This window comes from Leptidea sinapis, chromosome 35, assembly GCF_905404315.1.
Source record: "Leptidea sinapis chromosome 35, ilLepSina1.1, whole genome shotgun sequence".
Taxonomy (NCBI): Eukaryota; Metazoa; Arthropoda; class Insecta; order Lepidoptera; family Pieridae; genus Leptidea; species Leptidea sinapis.
This window is the reverse complement of record NC_066299.1, coordinates 9,703,963-9,721,794: the sequence shown is the minus strand read 5'-3', so window position 1 is coordinate 9,721,794 and position 17,832 is coordinate 9,703,963. Positions and strand designations below refer to the sequence as shown.

The following is a 17,832-nucleotide window of genomic DNA, read 5'->3' as shown; positions in this document are numbered from 1 at the left end:
ATCATTCCATAAAAATAACAGTGGTTAATTTGCATTTAAGGTGACTAAAAACTACTTAAGTATCTTAAAAATAAGTAATATAATAAGTATTAGTTGGAAGAATATGGTTTTCTGAACAATAACAAATGTTGAATATTATAATAGAAAGTTAAAAACTAATTAATTGGCCAGAGCGTCGCTACATTTCTTTAGAAAAATTGGGAGCCTATCACAACCAATGTCCAGTGTTGCTATGTTTTTTACACATTCGTTGTATACGCGTGACATACGGGCTGTAGTAGCGTCCTGTCCAAGTTTCGTTCGAGCATTATTAGTTTTAAAGAAAGGACATGGGTTGCGAGGAGGTCTCCGAGGTACGTTTATATTGAATCTACTCAACAGTTCAAGAGTTTAGTTAGTCTAGTTAGAGAAGTTTCATATCTTGAAGAGATCTACGAACTGCCAGTGGTTTCATCCTAAAGTAATCGAGTTTGTTTTTGTAGCACTCTCTATAACTTGAGATCTTAAATCGGAAAGTTAGGTATTTTATGAGTCTCTTTTGAACACGTTCGATTCTGTAAATGTGATTTTTGTACACGGGGGACCACACTTGACAACAATATTCTAGTTTGCTACGAACCAAGCTGTTGTACAGTTGAAGGAATGTTGTTAGCTTTTTGAAATCTTTAGACTGTCTGAGAATAAAGCCAAGCAATTTGAAAGAAGCTGTTACTACAGAATTTATGTGTTTCTCAAATTTTAATTTGTTATCAAATATTACGCCTAGGTCCCGAATGGAATCTGTTTCTTTCAATCTATTTCCCAAGATTTTGTATGAACTCATTATTGGACATTTTTTTCTAGTGAATTTTATAAAATTGCATTTACCCGGATTAAGCAGCATACGATTAGCTTCACACCATAGGACAAGTCTGTCAAGATTTGCTTGTAGATCTGTTACATCAGATTCTTGCATTATAATTTTGGCTATTTTTAAATCATCTGCGAACAGATAAACCTGACAATTTTTAAATAATTCAGTTATATCGTTAATAAATAAAACAAAGAATAGAGGTCCCAAATTAGAGCCCTGCGGAACACCGGAAATTGCATTCAAAGAGTCCGAAAACTCGCCATCAATCACTACTCTGGCATTTCGGTTAGAAAGGTAGGATTTGCACCAGCTTAAAAATATGTCACTAATGCCAAAATATGAGAGTTTTTTGATAAGTATCTCGTGATCCACCCTATCAAATGTCTTAGCGAAGTCAGTATAAACTACATCTACTTGTAGGTTTTTGTCAACCGAATCAATAAGATTTGAAACATATTTGATTAAATTGGTAGTAGTAGACTTTTTAGGGGTAAAGCCAAAACCATACTGCTATAAGAACACCGCCACCAATTTTGTTATTTGCACGATCTTTTCTGTACACTGTGTATCTGTTGTCAAAGATTTCTGTACAGTTTAGCCACGTTTCTGTAAGGATTATAATGTCAAAATTATTGCTTTGGACTTTTAATGAGACATCTCGCACATTAGATCTTAGGCTTCGGACGTTCTGGAAATAACATGATATATTGTCGAATGTTGTTGTATGATAACCCATTTGTACAAATTAGTTTAATTAATTTAATGTGTTGAGAGATTCAATATTTTTTATACATTTGTGTTCTGATGCTTCTGTTTTTCGTACATAAATGCGCCCCGATATCTGTAGCCCTTTTCTTTCGCTCTAACACGGGTTGCCGCATGAAGGGACTTCATAGCTGGAGACAAATGTTCCATAACATAGATAGGTTTTCGTTCTCCTGATATCCCTAAATGACTTGAATTCAGTTTATTATCTTTGTCTTTTTATTTTTTATTGAATGCCATTGTCGATGCGAGGAAACCACCCCGGATTCTTGGGCAAGCAAACTTCACGAGAACAGAGCGTGGTTTGGAGCTATTTTTATCCATTTTTGAAATTCTTGTGCATAAGTGAATATCTGTCTCACTTAGTTTATACTCCGTTACATTTGCAATTTTTTTTATTACTGTGATAAGATTTTCTGACTTATGTTCTGGTATACAATGTATCTCAATATTGCTAGCCCTCGAATGCTGTTCCATTTGTGTGAACCTGGCGCCGAGGTCCGTTACATGATTTTTTAATTCTTTATTTTCGTATTCCAAATTTTTCAACAATTCATTTTTTTTCTGTGTTTTCTGTGTCCCGAATTTCCTCATATTTTTCTTCGAAGAAATTAAGTGAGGTTGTCAGTTGCTCTACTCGCTCTATGAGTTCATTACTTTTTGTTTCCATAATTTTTAACAAACTAGCTTCTAAGTTCGTCCCTTACTATACCTCGTATTTCTTCCTTAGAAAGGTTATTGATGAGTGAAGCATGCTTATCAAAGTGTGAGTGCGATGTATTCTGACTGGAACTCTCACTTGTTTGGTTAATTAGTGAAGTTCCTTGTCGACTTTTGTTTCGCATGGTTATATTCGACTGATCAGACCCAGAAGATGACGGTGAGATATTTGATGGCTGCGAGACTATGTTGCGGATCGGAGCATTTGTATTGTCTCCCTTTGGTATTTTGCAACGACAGGCGTGAATATGTCACGCCAGGCGTTTTTGCTATCTTTATTCATCGAATTAAATTTAATAAGAGTTAAGTTTGCACACATAAGATCATAAAAATCATTACACTTATGACAAACCAAATATTCCTTATGAAGATTTGCAGAACAGCCTGCACAACCTTTGTCATTTTTAATATATTTATTTTAAACGAAATAAGATCTTATAACAATTGCTTTAGGCGCGTAATTTGCGAGCAACTATCAACGGCAATAGGTATAGCCGCTTCGATGATTCACATACTCGAGTCACACGCGCTGGGGTCAATGCCCTCGCTAACCAAAGCGATCGTTATAGTTTAAAATGTAGTAATAGTTTTAACTTATCTTCTCAATAACTAATATATCACGCACGTTTTCACTACACTTTTAATGTCAAATTATAACTTCACTATTGTTTTAATTATATTTTACAAGATAAAACAAATAAAAGTTGTATATCTGTAAATTAAACTAATTTTTGTTGCGGAGCAAATCAAAACACTGTGATACTGTCGGCGCGCGGTGCGATGTGCTATACATTTCGTTTCCTACAGAGCAGACTCAAGTAGCCATAAATTTGTTGAACGCTGACCTTCAACGTATAGCTGAGTGGTCGGAACGAAGTGCTTTAGCCTTAAATGCAGATAAGACTAAATATATGATCCTTGGTACACCTTCTCTGATAAAAAACTTTAAAAGAGCTAATCCATCGATACAGATTAAGGGAATATTGCTGGAACGCGTGACTGAAGCTCGGAATCTTGGCATTGTGTTCGATGAAAGCTTAAGGTTCGACAAACATATCGACCAAGTGATACGCAATTGCTTTTTTCGCCTAAAATTACGCTACCGTATTAGAAATCACATCACTCCTAAACTCCGGCAGAAGCTATGTGACGCACTGTGCTTTCTAAATTAAACTACGGTGATACGGTTTATGGCAACCGCATACTTGTTCGAACACAAAATTATATTCAGCGAATTCAAAACGCGTGTGCTCGCTATTGCTGGGATATTTCACCACGATCGCACATAACACCATATCTGAACGATGCCAAAGTTCCCAATATGGAAAGTCGTAGGCGCACACATTTTGCAGTTTTACTCTTTGGAGTTATAACATATCACATTATGCCTCCTTACCTATATAAAAAACTGTCATGGCTAGGGGATAAAAACAGGGCCTATAGTACCAGGGCATCACACTGGATGCTAGACGTGCCTAAACATCATACAGCTGTCTTCAGAGGTAGCTTTCGTTATAGCGCAACCAAATGCTGGAACAACCTGCCACCACCATTGCGGGACCTCAGTACAATATCAAACTTTCGAGTAAAGATGAAGCAATACGTAATGGCGGGTCAGATTGGCCAGCTCTGGTTGCTCAAAAAATGATGGGTGTTAACAGTACTAGGTTGGACATTTATCTATGTTCTATATCTATAGACTATGTTGGGATAAATATTTATAACTGCCTAATAATTTATTACTAAGCACCGCAACGTCAAGCGTCAAACGGGAGCTACTGAAAATCAGTGCTGTGACCAATTGTCACGCGCATCCCTTTTGACACACACTGCCACTCAGCTGCTATAATATAATATCTGGGGAAAGTTATTTATTTAAGCTTTGTAAAATATTTTCTAGGTTAGTTTTAGTTATACTTTTTCATTTTTATTCTTATTTTTGTAGCTATGTAAAATTTTATGTATGTGTCAAATTAAAGATTGGCCCGTGGGGCCCAGAGGCGCGGAGAATATTAAAAATACTATCTTCGCGCCTCAAAAAGGCTACTGGAAATCCAAACGCTGGCAGCTATCTCGGTCAACGGATCAGCCTATCTATCCAACGCGGAAATGCTGCCAGTATTCTTGGTACGCTTCCACGTAATGATAGTTTTACTTTTATGTAGTCATAGTATTGTAAATATAGTTATAAAATTTGTTTTGTTTGAATGAATGTTTCATACCTATTTATAATTGTTTTTAATTATAATAATTAAATCAAGTCGAAATTCAAAATTCTGTCTCGACAATAACCTAGAAAATTTCGAAAATCATTTTTTTTTATCGGTCCAAAAATGGCTGAGAAACAATTTAATTTAAATCAATTGGAGTCACCTGGTGGGAGCTCCGCTCATGTTCGCTCAAAAAAATATACACACAAACCAATAGAGAAACATACAAACTTTTGCCTTTATAACATGAGTGTGAATTTTAATTAAAAACGTAAAAACCTCCGACTGAACAGATCTTGACCACAAAATAGGGACAGACTGACAAACGTAAAACTTATAGCAACCACTTTTTCATCAGGGTTTAAAAAAATACCTAACTGCTACTCTACTGATGTCACTGTCCAAATTGGGTTCGAAATTTAAAATACGCAGCTTGACCTGATATAGTAAATTGTTAACCGAGGGTCGAAAGAATCAATTCCCGAGGTATTTAGAAGCCCGAGCGCAGCGAGTGCGGCTATAGTCCAAGTAGGAATTGATTTTTTTACCCGTGTTAAACATTCTACTTTTCATTTCGAATATGAGGAAAATAAAACTATTTGTTTATCTAAACTATTCATAGATAATATGTAATAATATTAGTAATACCTATTTAAAATAAATTGTCAAATTAGGACAATTTATGTCGACATTTTAAATTTTAAGTATGGAACTCACTGCGTAATTGTTGCGGCTTATTCCGCTCAAAGAAGTTTGCGCTAAGTTCACACTGGCTATTTAGAAAGTCACATGGCCGCAGCATTTTTTTTCCATAAAACTCTTCACAGCTGACAGCAGTTCTATTTTTAAAGATCATTCCGACCCTTAGGTGAAACAGTGTTTTCATTTCTCATACTTGGAAAGTAATATTGTTTTGATCTGATTATTGGGTGGCAAATGCTACTTCCCGCCATAGAGAGGGAAAAACTCATACAAATTACTTCCCATCTAAGGGCCGGAATGAACTTTAAAAATAGAACTGCTGTGAGCTGTGAAGAGTTTTATGTAAAAAAAATGCTGCGGCCATGTGACTTTCTAAATAGCCAGTGTGAACTTAGCGCAAACTTCTTTGAGCGGAATAAGCCGCAACAATTACGCAGTGAGTTCCATATTTAAAATTTAAAATGTCGACATAAATTGTCCTAATTTGACAGTTCATTATAAATAGGTATTACTAATATTATTATTTATCATCAATAGTTTAGATAAACAAGTAGTTTTATTTTCCTCATATTCGAAATGAAAAGTAAAGTGCTTAACACGGGTAAAAGAATAAATTCCTACTCGGACTATAGCCGCCCTCGCTGCGCTTGGGCGTCTAAATACCTCGGGAATTGATTCTTTGGACCCTCGGTTAACAATCTACTATTACATTTCTCATACTCGGAAAGTAATGTTGTTTTGATCTGATTATTGGGTGGAAAATACTACTTCCCTTTATAGAGAGGGAAAAACTCATACAAATTACTTCCCACCTAAGGGCTGGAATAAACTTTAAAAATAGAACTGCTGTCAGCTGTGGAGTTTTATGTAAAAAAAAACTAAAAAAACATAAGTTGTTGAAATTTTCAATAATTAACTGCTTTAGTCGAAAATAATATTATAATTTCAATTTGGTATACTTCAATTATTCATCTACAATAAGGCAAATGGTTACATTCATACCAAGCCCCTGTGCCTATACCAGTGCCGTTGTAGAAGATTTTTGAACTGTTATTTACAACACAGCTAGACACCTTTGTAACATTTCCCCCATATGAGATGATACTCTTTAACTCTACCCTCCATACATCAGGGTCGATATTAAAGGAGCTCCAAATATAAAATCACTCTAGGTGCACTTTTTTAATAACTCCTTATGGTTATAATTACTACATTATTTTTTGTACAACGTAAATTGTTGAAATTTTCAACAAGTAACTAAATATTTTATTCGACAGTAATATTAATTTTTGTAACTCGGTACAAGTACTTCAAATCGTTTTTGATTGCTACATTAATACTATATACCATACACTGTGCATATACTTGCGGAAGCTTTTTGAACTGTTATTTACAGCAAAACCTGGATACTTTTTCAACTTTTCTCCCATATGAGATGATTCTCCTTGCCTCTACCCTCCATAGTTATTACTCAAATCACAAAATCAATAGAACGGGCAACTACAAAAGGATCTTTCTGCGAACACAAAAACTAAATATACTCGCTCTCGCTTTGGTCATTCGATATTGATTCGACAATCGACATTGATTAACAGAACACTTCTGATTTCTGAGGCGTTACGTCATAATCGACCACCATGACAAAATTACGAGCGTTTTCGCGCATAATTCAAAGTATATTCGCAATTACTTTTTAACAATTATATGAAATATGGCACATGCCACAAATGACACCATAATAAGCTTCGACTACTATGTCTAAACATCTCTACGTTTACTCCAGTTCTTTAAAATTTTATTGGTCAATAGGCAGCAGTGTAATAGTAGATTGTAATACAGTAAGACAATTTATGTCGACTTTTTGAATTTTAAATATGGAACTCACTGAACTCACGCTCAAAGAAGTTTACGCAAAGTTCACACTGGCTGTTTAGAAAGTCACATGGCCGCAGCATTTTTTTTACATAAAGCTGACAGCAGTTCTATTTTTAAAGTTCATTCTGGCCCTTAGGTGAAAAAGTGTTTTTGTTTCTCATACTCAATAATTAATGTTGTTTTGATCTGATTATTGGATGGAAAATGCTACTTCCCTCCATAGAGAGGGAAAATCTCATACAAATTGCTTCCCACCTAAGGGCCGGAATAAACTTTAAAAATAAAACTGCTGTCAGCTATGGAGAGTTTTATGTAAAAAAAAACTAATTAAAGAAAATGCTGCGGCTAAGTGACTTTCTAAACAGCCAGTGTGAACTTAGCGCAAAGTTCTTTGGGCGGAATAAGCCGCAACAATTATTATGCGGTGAGTTGCATATTTAAATTTCAAAAGTCGACATACATTGTCCTAATTTGACACTTAATGTTAAATAGGTACTATTAATATTATAATATAGTATCAATAAATAGTTTAGATCAACAACTACTTTTAATTTCCTTAGTTTTTGTGTTCGCAGAGAGATCCTTTTGTAGTTGCCTGTTCTATTGATTTTATGATTTGAGTAATAACTATGGAGGGTAGAGACAAGGAGAATCATCTGTGTATATGAAAAAGTGTCCGTCAAAATGCGTTACTCTAGGGTAGCGCCATAGTAGCATGTAATAACGAACAAAGAGAATTTAAACACTACGTTCATTAACGAACCGCCCGCGCTTTGTTTTTACTATTTTGACACTACCCCTGAACCATAGGTGACAGAACACTATCATATATCAATGTCATTGTCTCGTTAGAGTAATAGTATATAGTATTCTGTGTCATTGCCTCATTAGTCATTGATATTTGATGCCAATTGCCAATTCGACTTCGGGCTTCGGTTTTAGTCTTTATAGCTTCAGACTGGAATCTGGATTGTGTTTTCGGAATCAAACATCAACTAGTTTTTTAAATATTTGTCACAGTGTCGATGTGATTTTTTATTATATATCGACTCATATTACAATTATATTTTTTTATTATCATATATAAATATAATAGTATAAATAGTCAATAATATTATAGTTGCGTTATGAGTAATATATTTAAACTGAAGCTTACCGCTCTTGGTCATCCTAACCCCGAAAGCTTTAATTTCAATGGTATGTAATATGTAAATACACTTCTTTTTATATAGTTCTAAATTATTGGTAAAATAATAATCATTATAATAAATTGTTTTTATTTTCCATGCGTTTTAAATGAAGACGAAAAAGAATATAGAAGTGTAGTTCTCTGGCTAGAGGATCAAAAAATTAGGCATTATAAAATTGAAGAAAGGGAAGGCCTTCGTCTAATAGATAGTGAGAAATGGATATCAGCCTACAATACTTATCAAACAGATCTTGTCAGTCCTGTTATTAATGGCACACTAAATGAACAACTAAATTGGTTGCTATCTTACGCTGTGAGATTGGAATTTGCTGACAATAGTATGTATTTTGTATGTGATATATTATAATTGACAATCCCATATTAGCTTACTGGTTTGGTTAGTTAGCTGATGTTAATGCTAAGAGGCCTGGGTTTAGTCCTGATAGTGCAAAAATTTGTGAGATGAATAAATGATATGCATGTATGTTAATGATAATAACAATGTTTCATGCTATATTGTCACTAAAAAGTGTTGTAAGTTATTTAACTTACTCAGATGCACTAAACACAAACCACATTTGACAAAATACTGTTAGAAATTAAAGATGATAATGAAAAAATTAATTATTGTAAGGAGACAACCATGATTTTTTTGGACTAAAGATTTGTTGATACAATAGGCATCATTCAATTCATACATACATACATACATAAATTCACGCCTCTTTCCCGTAGGGGTAGGCAGAGACCACTTCTTTCCACTTGCTACGATCCTTACATACTTCTTTCGTTTCGTCCACTTTCATTATTCCTTTCATACATGCTCTCCGGTTTAGGGTACTCTTGACCTGGCCTTTTTTCAAGACGTCCCTGATTTGATCTTGAAACGTCCGCCTAGGTCTACCCCTTCCAACACTTTCATTCACACTGGCCTTATACACTTTCTTCGTCAATTGTTCTTCATTCATTCTCTCGACATGTCCAAACCATCTCAGCATACCTTTCTCAATTTTTGTCACAGCATCTTCTTTCAGACCACAACGTTTTCTTATCTCACTATTTCTTATCCTGTCACTCAGTGTAACTCCTATCATACTTCTCAACGCTCTCATCTCAACTGCATTTATTCTGCTTTCATGTTTCTTCTGCCATACCCAACTTTCACTTCCGTACATGAGTGTTGGAACCAACACCCCCTCATGCACAGCCAAGCGAGCCTTATTAGACACCTTCTGACTGTTCATAAAGGAGTGCAAAGCTCCATTCACCATGTTTCCTGCATTCACTCTTCTTTCAATATCACTCTCATACTTTCCATCTCTTGTAAATTTAGAACCCAGATACACAAACTCATTCACCTGTTCAATTTTTTCATCTCCAATCACGATATTGCAGTCTGTCACTACCTCATCTCTTTCAAGCACCATCACTTTCGTCTTCTTTACATTCATCTTCATTCCCTTTCTACCAAAAGCTCCATTCATAGCAGTTACCATCTCTTGCAACTCCTCGGCTGAAGATGCAAGTAATACTTGGTCATCAGCATAGAGAAAACATTTGACGAGTAACTCATTCATTCTCAAACCACTGTCATTCTCTTTTAAACCTGTCAAGCAATTGTTCATGAACAGATTAAACAGCCACGGTGACGCTACACATCCCTGTCTAACACCTTTTTCGATATTAAACCATTCAGTGTATGCCCCGTTTATCCTTACACAAGCACTAGAATCTCTATAAAGAGATTGCAATGCTCGTATGAGGACACTGCTCACACCGCTCGTGGACAATGCTGACCACAATTCATTCCTCGCAACTCTATCATAGGCCTTTTCTAGATCCACGAACGCGCAATAGACCTTTTTGTTTTTAGCCAAAAACTTTTCGGCTAAAATTCATCATCAATAATTGGCTAACTTGTCTTGCTTATGATGAAGTGGAAAATCTTCTGATCAGACTGACATGATAAACACACGCATTGTATAGATGGACCCAATCAAAGGTCAAACTCAAACCCACATCCACACACTCACTCACACACACACACACAAAATTAATTATAAATTGTAAAATTTGGTTTTTAATCATTTCTGTTTATTTCTATATTGTTTACTAAATAAAATGTATCTGCTATAGAAGTCGCGAGATATTCCCAATAAAAGTGTCCTAAGACAACTTACGGGGAAGTCTCAACCACTAAAAAATGTATATGTAATCTTTGAAATAAATGAAATTTATTATTATTAAATTTATTAAATTATTGATTTGTTAAGGTATCTTTGGCTTTATGTGGTATGAAGGAATAACATATTTTATATAAATTATTTGTGTTTAGTAGAGCTATAATTATATCTTATAATTTTTAGTAACCAAATATAAAGATGTTAAAGTTGATCAGCCAAAGCAAGTGGTCCCCAATGTTGTGTCGTCCAATCCCTTGGACAACTTAAATTGTGAGTATTATTTTAGTATAATGAATTATTGTTAATTTATAAATACTATTGAAGAATAAATCTTTCTGTCTGTGGGTGTCTAAACACCTAGTTCTAAAACTATAAAAGTAATAATAACCTGTTTATTGAAGACTTATTTCAATAAATTTTTATGATTAAACAACCACATCTTTAAATAATATATAATAATATATTTAAATGAGTAGGAAACCATTCTTACATTAATGTATTTAACACAAACAGTGCATATTGTAAACCAACATTCCCAAGTACCATAAAATGTAATTATGTAATAGTAAGTCCATTACTAGTTACTTCATATGTGTGTTACTCACTCCTTGACTTACAGTGGCTAGCATATTTTATTTAAGTGTTAGGTCAGCTAGTAAAAAGATGTATTGTTAACTTCCAAAAAAAAGTGAGATGACCTGTTTCTATTAGCAAATATAACTGAACTCATTTGTAATGCCCCTGTGAGTCGTCTGGTATTGCAGGAAAATGTGGGTGGCGTCGATCACTTAACATTAATTAGGTGACCCATATACTCGCTTGCAGATTGTTTAATAAAGATTTATTAAACTACCTGCATAATGGATAATCAAACTTGGAATTTGACCACATAATAGGAATTTATAACTCCCACTTACCATTTGTTTTTACACTTAAGCCCAAAAATAAAAAAATTATGTGGTGAATCAAAAGATTACTATATTATACCCCTTATTAATTACTTATCAAATTTCAGTTGATAGTCCTGGGTTTAAAACTGGAGTTGACCGAATTTGCACTTTAGTTGGAGTTGGGCCTCATGCTGATCCTAAATTCCGTTTAGCAGCTGTCAATAAAATTCTGAAGACTGCACCACACCCTGACCAGCCAAAGTCTGATGGTATAAATGTCCAGCAACCTGTAGATGTGCTGAAACTATTATTTATCCAAGATCTAAGAGAATTGCAAACAAAGATTAATGAAGCTCTTGTTTCTGTTCAAACTGTAACAGCTGACCCTCGCACTGATACAAAGCTCGGTAAAGTTGGAAGATAATTTATTTACACTTATTTCGTTGACTTTGATAGTGTAACACAATATATTGTGGAATAAAATACTGTTTTATAAATATTGATGAGTTTATTATTTTTTGAAAAATACAATTACATTTCCGACTCTTAATATAAACAATGATAACTACAACAAATGCTGGTATACTCTTAAGAACTTATTTACAACTAAAACTAAAATTATTCTGTTAATAATCAAAACAAGTTTCCAAAATTAATGCATGCCTCCACCTTTTTCCAACATCTGGGCAAATCTGTTTGTAATGAGTAGAGAAACATCAATAAATCTCTCCACACAATTAGAAATGCATGTCTCTGTTCTGGAATCTAATTTTGCTCCGGGTTTATCCACACATTTGTCCCAGCAGAAATCATTGAACTCATGTATCTGTAAATTATCAGAACACATTATTAGATCATGTATATCTTCTAGATGTTAGGTATGTACACTAAATAAATTCAGGCAAATTAAAAAAGGGTCATAAAGCAGTTGATGTCTACTATTTGTCAATGACACTAGTTCTTAAATCTTTAATCTGGTGATGTCAGTTTGCAAATAGTATTTTTGAGTATTGATAAGTTGACCTGATTTGTCTATTTTATTTAAAGCATATGTATGATATTAACAACTAAAATTGAAATACAATAAAAGATCATTTAAATCAATGATCCATACTCAATAAGAGCTGAAGGCTGACCCTTGTATAGTCCAGAACTGAAACTCCTTGTACAGATTAGTCATTTTTAGATGACATGGCCTGCTCTAAATAATACACTGATATCTAGTTGCTAAAAAAATATCTAGAACACGCAATGACTACATTTTCCATAGAAAGATTGTGGAAAATCGATAGATTCGTGTCCTGACAGACAATAATATATTAAAAACAAAGATAAATAATACAATGAATATGCCAAGGTGAAACTTGAATAAATAAATAAGTTTAATATAACTTATAACAAGATTACAATACGTCATAAAAAGGTAAGCATATTTTGGATTAGTAACAGAACTATGGCCAGACTAGGTATAGAAAATAAAGAACTGTAGCATTTTTATTACGTAGTCACTTATTAAATTTGGAATAATAAAAAACATCATTTGTAATATTAAATTATAATAGTCTATATCTATAGACTCTAATATAACTATAAACTAATAGCCAATTTACCTGAGCTTGGAATTGTGCTTTCTGTTTTTCAGCCAAAAGGAAGTCCTGTAATTCAGAATCGGCAGGTTTATTGCTCGAAAAATCAGATAAGTCACTCATATTTAATCGATGTCCTAAAAACTTGTTAAAACAAGTATGATTATACAATTTTATTGAATATCAATTAAATAATTTCTACAATCCACCAGTTCTAACTTGTATTTATTTTGTAGGTTAGTTTAACTTCATGAATCTACCGTACAGACTATAGAGTAGAGATAAAAAGATTGAAAGTTAGAAATTATATATATATATATTATAGTTAGGGGTGCAGGTGACACTTGACGTTGACAGACTGGTGAAGTTGTGTCTTGTAGACTGGTCGTGACTCGTGGTGATTGGTAAAGTCTCGGACTCGGAAGTCGCAGCAATCAAGCCTTGATTGTTGATATAATATGTAATTGCAAATAGAATTAAACCACTACGTTCATGTAATTGCTCCGAGAGGAGAGTTAAGTAAACAGTACACTTTTACTCTAGCAGTGAAGTAGTAATTATTAAATAAAAATTTATACTAGAGAGAGACAGATTAGTGATGTGGTGTGGTGGTGATCATCCAGGTGCCGAGTTAAGTTGACGGACATTTATACTTCCTACAATTTAAAAGAAAACAAAATAATTAAAACTGTTTAATATAAATTATAGTTAGGAACATAGTAAACTACATTTTTTTTCATAAGATTGTATACACCTGTGAAATTTATTTATTAACTTCGCTGTCATGTCTACTTGGGTAAATGAACAATGTGTGTCCTTTTTTCAACTTTTATGTATTAAAATTGTAAAAACGGGACGTGTACCTCAACATTTGGCATTTATTATGGATGGAAATCGTCGGTATGCTAAGAAATTGAGTGTTAATACCACCGACGGCCATACAAAAGGATTTGATAAACTATCGGAAGCTCTTAAGGTTATAATAATTTAATATTAATGTACTTAGTAATTACTAAGAATTGCTTCTCAAAGTATAAACAATTTAATCCTATTTCCAGTGGTGTATTGATCTAGGAATTCCTGAAGTCACTGTCTATGCATTTAGTATTGAGAATTTCAAAAGAACAGAAGAAGAAGTAAACTCTTTAATGGATTTGGCAAGGGATAAGTTTACAAGACTTCTAGATGGAATGTAAGTTAAAACATGTTGCTAAAGTACATAGTATTATGAGATTAGTATCTTTATTCTTTAGACTAGTATCTTTTAATAATACATAGCTCTTTTATTGTATGCTTTTAAAATTCAGACCTAAATAAATATAAAAATTTTAATGCTAGCATAAAATTTTGTTCTTACTATGTTTTAGTGATCAAATAAATGCCTGGGGTGTAAGAGTGCATGTTGCAGGAAGATTATCATTGTTACCTGAGGATTTACATAATCTAGTATCAAAGGCTATGCTAGCTACAAGGCACAATGACAAATTGAGACTTAACATTGCATATGCCTATACAGGTATAATATAATTCTTTGATATGAGATAAATATGTACCTACATCTAATAGTAACTTGCTTTATTTTGATTAAATAGGAATGCCGTCATTAAAACTACCTTTCAACAATAGAACTACTACCGGTGTTGAAGAATACAACTTTCTTATTGTTAAACAATTCTCATATTTTATAATACTATTACTGTGCACACAGTATTGTTTAGACATTAAGACTTTGTGATACTTTTGAAAATAAAGAGGCCTTGACATTTGCCCATTAGATTCAATTATTGATATCCTTGTTCTACTGCTTTCGCTTTCATTTCACTCTTCACTTCACACACTTTTCATATAATTCACATACATTTTGTTTTAGTGATTTTCAAATGAAACCCACATGTATGTATTTAAATGAACTCCTTTCTGTTGGTCTTAAAAGCTTGATATCATTTTACAGGCAGGGATGAAATAAGTAGAGCTGCATCACATTTAGTGGATGGTGTAAAAAGAAACAAACTATTTGCTGAGGACATTGATGAAGATCTAATTTCTGAAACACTTGATTTAGGTTCAGCTGAACTCCTAATAAGAACTTCGGGTGAAGTGAGACTTTCAGATTTTATGCTATGGCAGGTAGGTCTCAACAATTACATAATAATTTTGTACCTTAACAATTAATCAACTTTCAATGAGCATCTCATATTTACATAAATTTACTTTGGTATGAAGACATTTCATTTCATCATTTATTTGTAGTCATGGGTATATATAAGATGTTACAAATCACAATAAAGGTTCTCCCGCACATGCCTTAGCGCTAGCATTATAAGTACTTACATGTTATATTACATAATGTATTATGACTGTAGTCCTTTTGAGAAACAAGGTGTTATAATTCAAGACCACTACAAGTAACAACTGGAGCTTGATATTTAACACTTTTCTTTATACTTTAAATGTTTTGTGGGCATTTTAAAGAAAATTTTAAATCAAAATCTATTATAAAGGTATTTGCAGGCAACCTGACATTTTAGTGGATTATGAAAGTTTATTGTCATTCTATAGGGGGTTTTTTTGCAAGCAATTTTTTTTTGTCTATGGATGGTATTATGCTAAAAATTGAAGAGACCAATCTTACAAAACCGTATGAAACTATGTACGAAAATGAATAATTAAAAAACATATCAAGAGTCGAATTGTTTTTAGAGGATTGACACTAGATATGTTAGCGGATTTTGTGGCTAACATTGGTTATAAAATAAATTTACTGTGTATTATAGTGGGATATGTAAGTTATGTTCTGATAAACTGTAAAGTAAATTTGTAAAACTTTTTTTGTTACACAAATGTAAAAATGTATTCAAAATCATTATAGAGGTTTTTGAAATTACACCACTCATACTATGATGTTTTTTTAAGAACCTTTAATAAACTCTGGCTCACTTCATAACAATGCAAAAACTGAACTGGAAAATAGTGGTCGAGTTTACCAGTGGGAGGCTCCTTTGCACAGGAAGCCCACTAGATTATGGGTACCACAACGGAGCTTATTTCTGCTGAAACACAGTAATGTGTAAACATTACTGTATTTCGGTATGAAGGGCGCCATAGCTAGTGAAATTACTGGGCAAATGAGACTTAAAATCTTATGTCTCAAGGTGACGAGTGAAATCGTAGTGGGTGGGTAGTTTTAGGTTTTTCAAGAATCCTGAGAGGCACTGCATTGTAATGGGTAGGGCTTTTCAATTACCACCAGCTCAATGCCCTTCTCGTCTCATCCCTTATTTTCATTAAAAAAAAAATTTGTGTAGGTGTACAACACCTAAACACACAAACACACAAATGTCTGTTTAAACCTGAAGAAATTTGATAAATTTTTGTGCACTTATACAAATTCAAAGAATTTTCGAGTTTTGTAAAGAATTTGAAAAAAATCATCTAGAGGTCAGATGAACTTTTAAAAGTGAAAATAATAATCAGATATGCAAGATACAGTTATATTATTGCAATTATTTGTTTCAGGTTCCATCTACAGTGCTGTACTTCTCAGAAGTCTTATGGCCTGAATTCACAGTTTGGAATTTATTAGCGGCTATAATACATTTTCAGAGACATGCACCTGAAAAATTACCAATAAAAGAAAGTAATCACAGACAGACTGAGTTCCTGGAATGTTTGGAGGATAAATATTGGCATGATTTAGAGACAGTCGTTAAATGTTCTTAGTATAATATTATATTATTTCCTATGAATCAAACCAATAACCAAGCCAAGTATAGCCTAAGGCAGTCAGGATAACCAAAGACCCTAATCAAAACCTACTGTGAATTAAGTGAACATGTTTTAAGAGAAATTTTATTTTAAAATATTTCATGTTAATTTATTTATGATGATAATATAATTTACTGTTAAAATGTTTTTTTTTATTAATAATTTTTGCACTTGGGAATAGAGTGGCTTTTTACTAAATTTATTTTATATAATAAATATCCGGACGGCGGAGCCGTGCTCAGATTTTTAAGAATATGGGCATCTGGATTCAAACAGGCATCTTCTGTTTTCTGGATGACCCAATCCAATGATCCAATCTGAGCTTTATAGTCTTGTATATAGTTGCGAAATTTACCTTTGTATTCTAATGTTATTGTATCTGTTTCTCATTGAAAAATGGATAAAACTACATTTTTTAAAATTGAAATCTAGCTCGATTTATTGCCCGCGAAATCCCCTGTAGGTACAAAATTTTGTGAAAATCGTTGGAGCTGTTTCCGAGATTCAGATTATATTATATTTACAAGAATGGCTCGTTTAAAGATCATCAGATATTTCTTCTTCATTACCTACTTCTTCAATTGCTTAGTCAGAGAGCACTCCCCATACAAAATTAAAAGATGGTGCAAAAGCTTTCAAGCTCGTCATTTGTAAATTGGCAGTGTTGTTCTAATGTGTTGGCATCAGTAAAGCGCACTTGTTTTTCGCGCCATTTACTTTTAATGACTAATCTTATGCGTAACCTCGCTCTACCCTGGGTGTAGAATGGGAACCACTTCGCGTCAGCTATATTAAAAAAGCATTGTCAGTCATCGCTTGAAACTTCTGCCGCCGCGCACTAATAAATTGGCATTGGCAGAACCGCCACAATACCATTAATATAATTTGAGTGCTGTGCTACGAGCTCTCTATACCCCGGGGTTTTTTGTGTAAACTAGCAATTTGGACTAACAATTTGGAGCACTATGAGCTGAGCACCGCCATATCAAGTAAGTGCCCTAGTGGTGACTGGTGAGGTCACACAATACTCAAAAAAAAAATTGTGAATTAAATAATAGATAATAAAAAGTGTAATGGTGGCAAAAATATTTATT

General features: G+C 33.6%; 3 protein-coding genes across 4 annotated transcripts; 2 read left to right on the top strand and 1 right to left on the bottom strand.

Moving 5' to 3' along the window:
* Window positions 1-7,427: 7,427 nt before the first annotated feature.
* On the top strand, window positions 7,428-11,886 carry LOC126975261 (RNA transcription, translation and transport factor protein). Of its 2 annotated transcripts, none has more exons than XM_050823069.1 (4): window positions 7,428-7,549; window positions 8,428-8,652; window positions 10,681-10,767; window positions 11,513-11,886. In XM_050823069.1, the coding sequence occupies exons 1-4, from the start codon at window positions 7,462-7,464 to the stop codon at window positions 11,809-11,811; spliced, it is 699 nt and encodes a 232-aa protein (XP_050679026.1). In that variant the 5' UTR covers window positions 7,428-7,461; the 3' UTR covers window positions 11,812-11,886. The 2 variants fall into 2 exon arrangements, with proteins under 2 accessions (XP_050679026.1, XP_050679027.1); XM_050823070.1 differs by lacking the exon at window positions 7,428-7,549 and adding an exon at window positions 8,055-8,322.
* On the bottom strand, window positions 11,876-13,258 carry LOC126975279 (mitochondrial import inner membrane translocase subunit Tim8). Its single transcript, XM_050823092.1, has 2 exons — window positions 12,998-13,258; window positions 11,876-12,213 (listed from the first exon to the last, which is right to left on the bottom strand). The coding sequence occupies exons 1-2, from the start codon at window positions 13,094-13,096 to the stop codon at window positions 12,040-12,042; spliced, it is 273 nt and encodes a 90-aa protein (XP_050679049.1). The 5' UTR covers window positions 13,097-13,258; the 3' UTR covers window positions 11,876-12,039.
* Window positions 13,259-13,352: 94 nt separating this feature from the next.
* Window positions 13,353-16,881, top strand: LOC126975238 (dehydrodolichyl diphosphate synthase complex subunit DHDDS). Its single transcript, XM_050823040.1, has 5 exons — window positions 13,353-13,949; window positions 14,032-14,165; window positions 14,341-14,489; window positions 14,925-15,100; window positions 16,490-16,881. Exons 1-5 carry the CDS (start codon window positions 13,758-13,760, stop codon window positions 16,691-16,693), a joined length of 855 nt encoding a protein of 284 aa, XP_050678997.1. The 5' UTR covers window positions 13,353-13,757; the 3' UTR covers window positions 16,694-16,881.
* Window positions 16,882-17,832: the final 951 nt, after the last annotated feature.

What these genes read in the sequence shown, in the direction of transcription:
- LOC126975261 (XM_050823069.1), top strand. Translation starts at nt 7,462, where the DNA reads ATGCTGCGGCTAAGTGACTTTCTAAACAGCCAGTGTGAACTTAGCGCA. An exon ending in GCCGCAACAATTATTATGCG is followed by an intron (nt 7,550 to 8,427) that starts GTGAGTTGCATA and finishes TTTTAAATGAAG; the next exon opens with ACGAAAAAGAATATAGAAGT. An exon ending in TCCCTTGGACAACTTAAATT is followed by an intron (nt 10,768 to 11,512) that starts GTGAGTATTATT and finishes ATCAAATTTCAG; the next exon opens with TTGATAGTCCTGGGTTTAAA.
- LOC126975279 (XM_050823092.1), bottom strand. Translation starts at nt 13,096, where the DNA reads ATGAGTGACTTATCTGATTTTTCGAGCAATAAACCTGCCGATTCTGAA. An exon ending in AAGCACAATTCCAAGCTCAG is followed by an intron (nt 12,214 to 12,997) that starts GTAAATTGGCTA and finishes GATAATTTACAG; the next exon opens with ATACATGAGTTCAATGATTT.
- LOC126975238 (XM_050823040.1), top strand. Translation starts at nt 13,758, where the DNA reads ATGTCTACTTGGGTAAATGAACAATGTGTGTCCTTTTTTCAACTTTTA. An exon ending in AACTATCGGAAGCTCTTAAG is followed by an intron (nt 13,950 to 14,031) that starts GTTATAATAATT and finishes TCCTATTTCCAG; the next exon opens with TGGTGTATTGATCTAGGAAT. An exon ending in ACAAGACTTCTAGATGGAAT is followed by an intron (nt 14,166 to 14,340) that starts GTAAGTTAAAAC and finishes ACTATGTTTTAG; the next exon opens with TGATCAAATAAATGCCTGGG.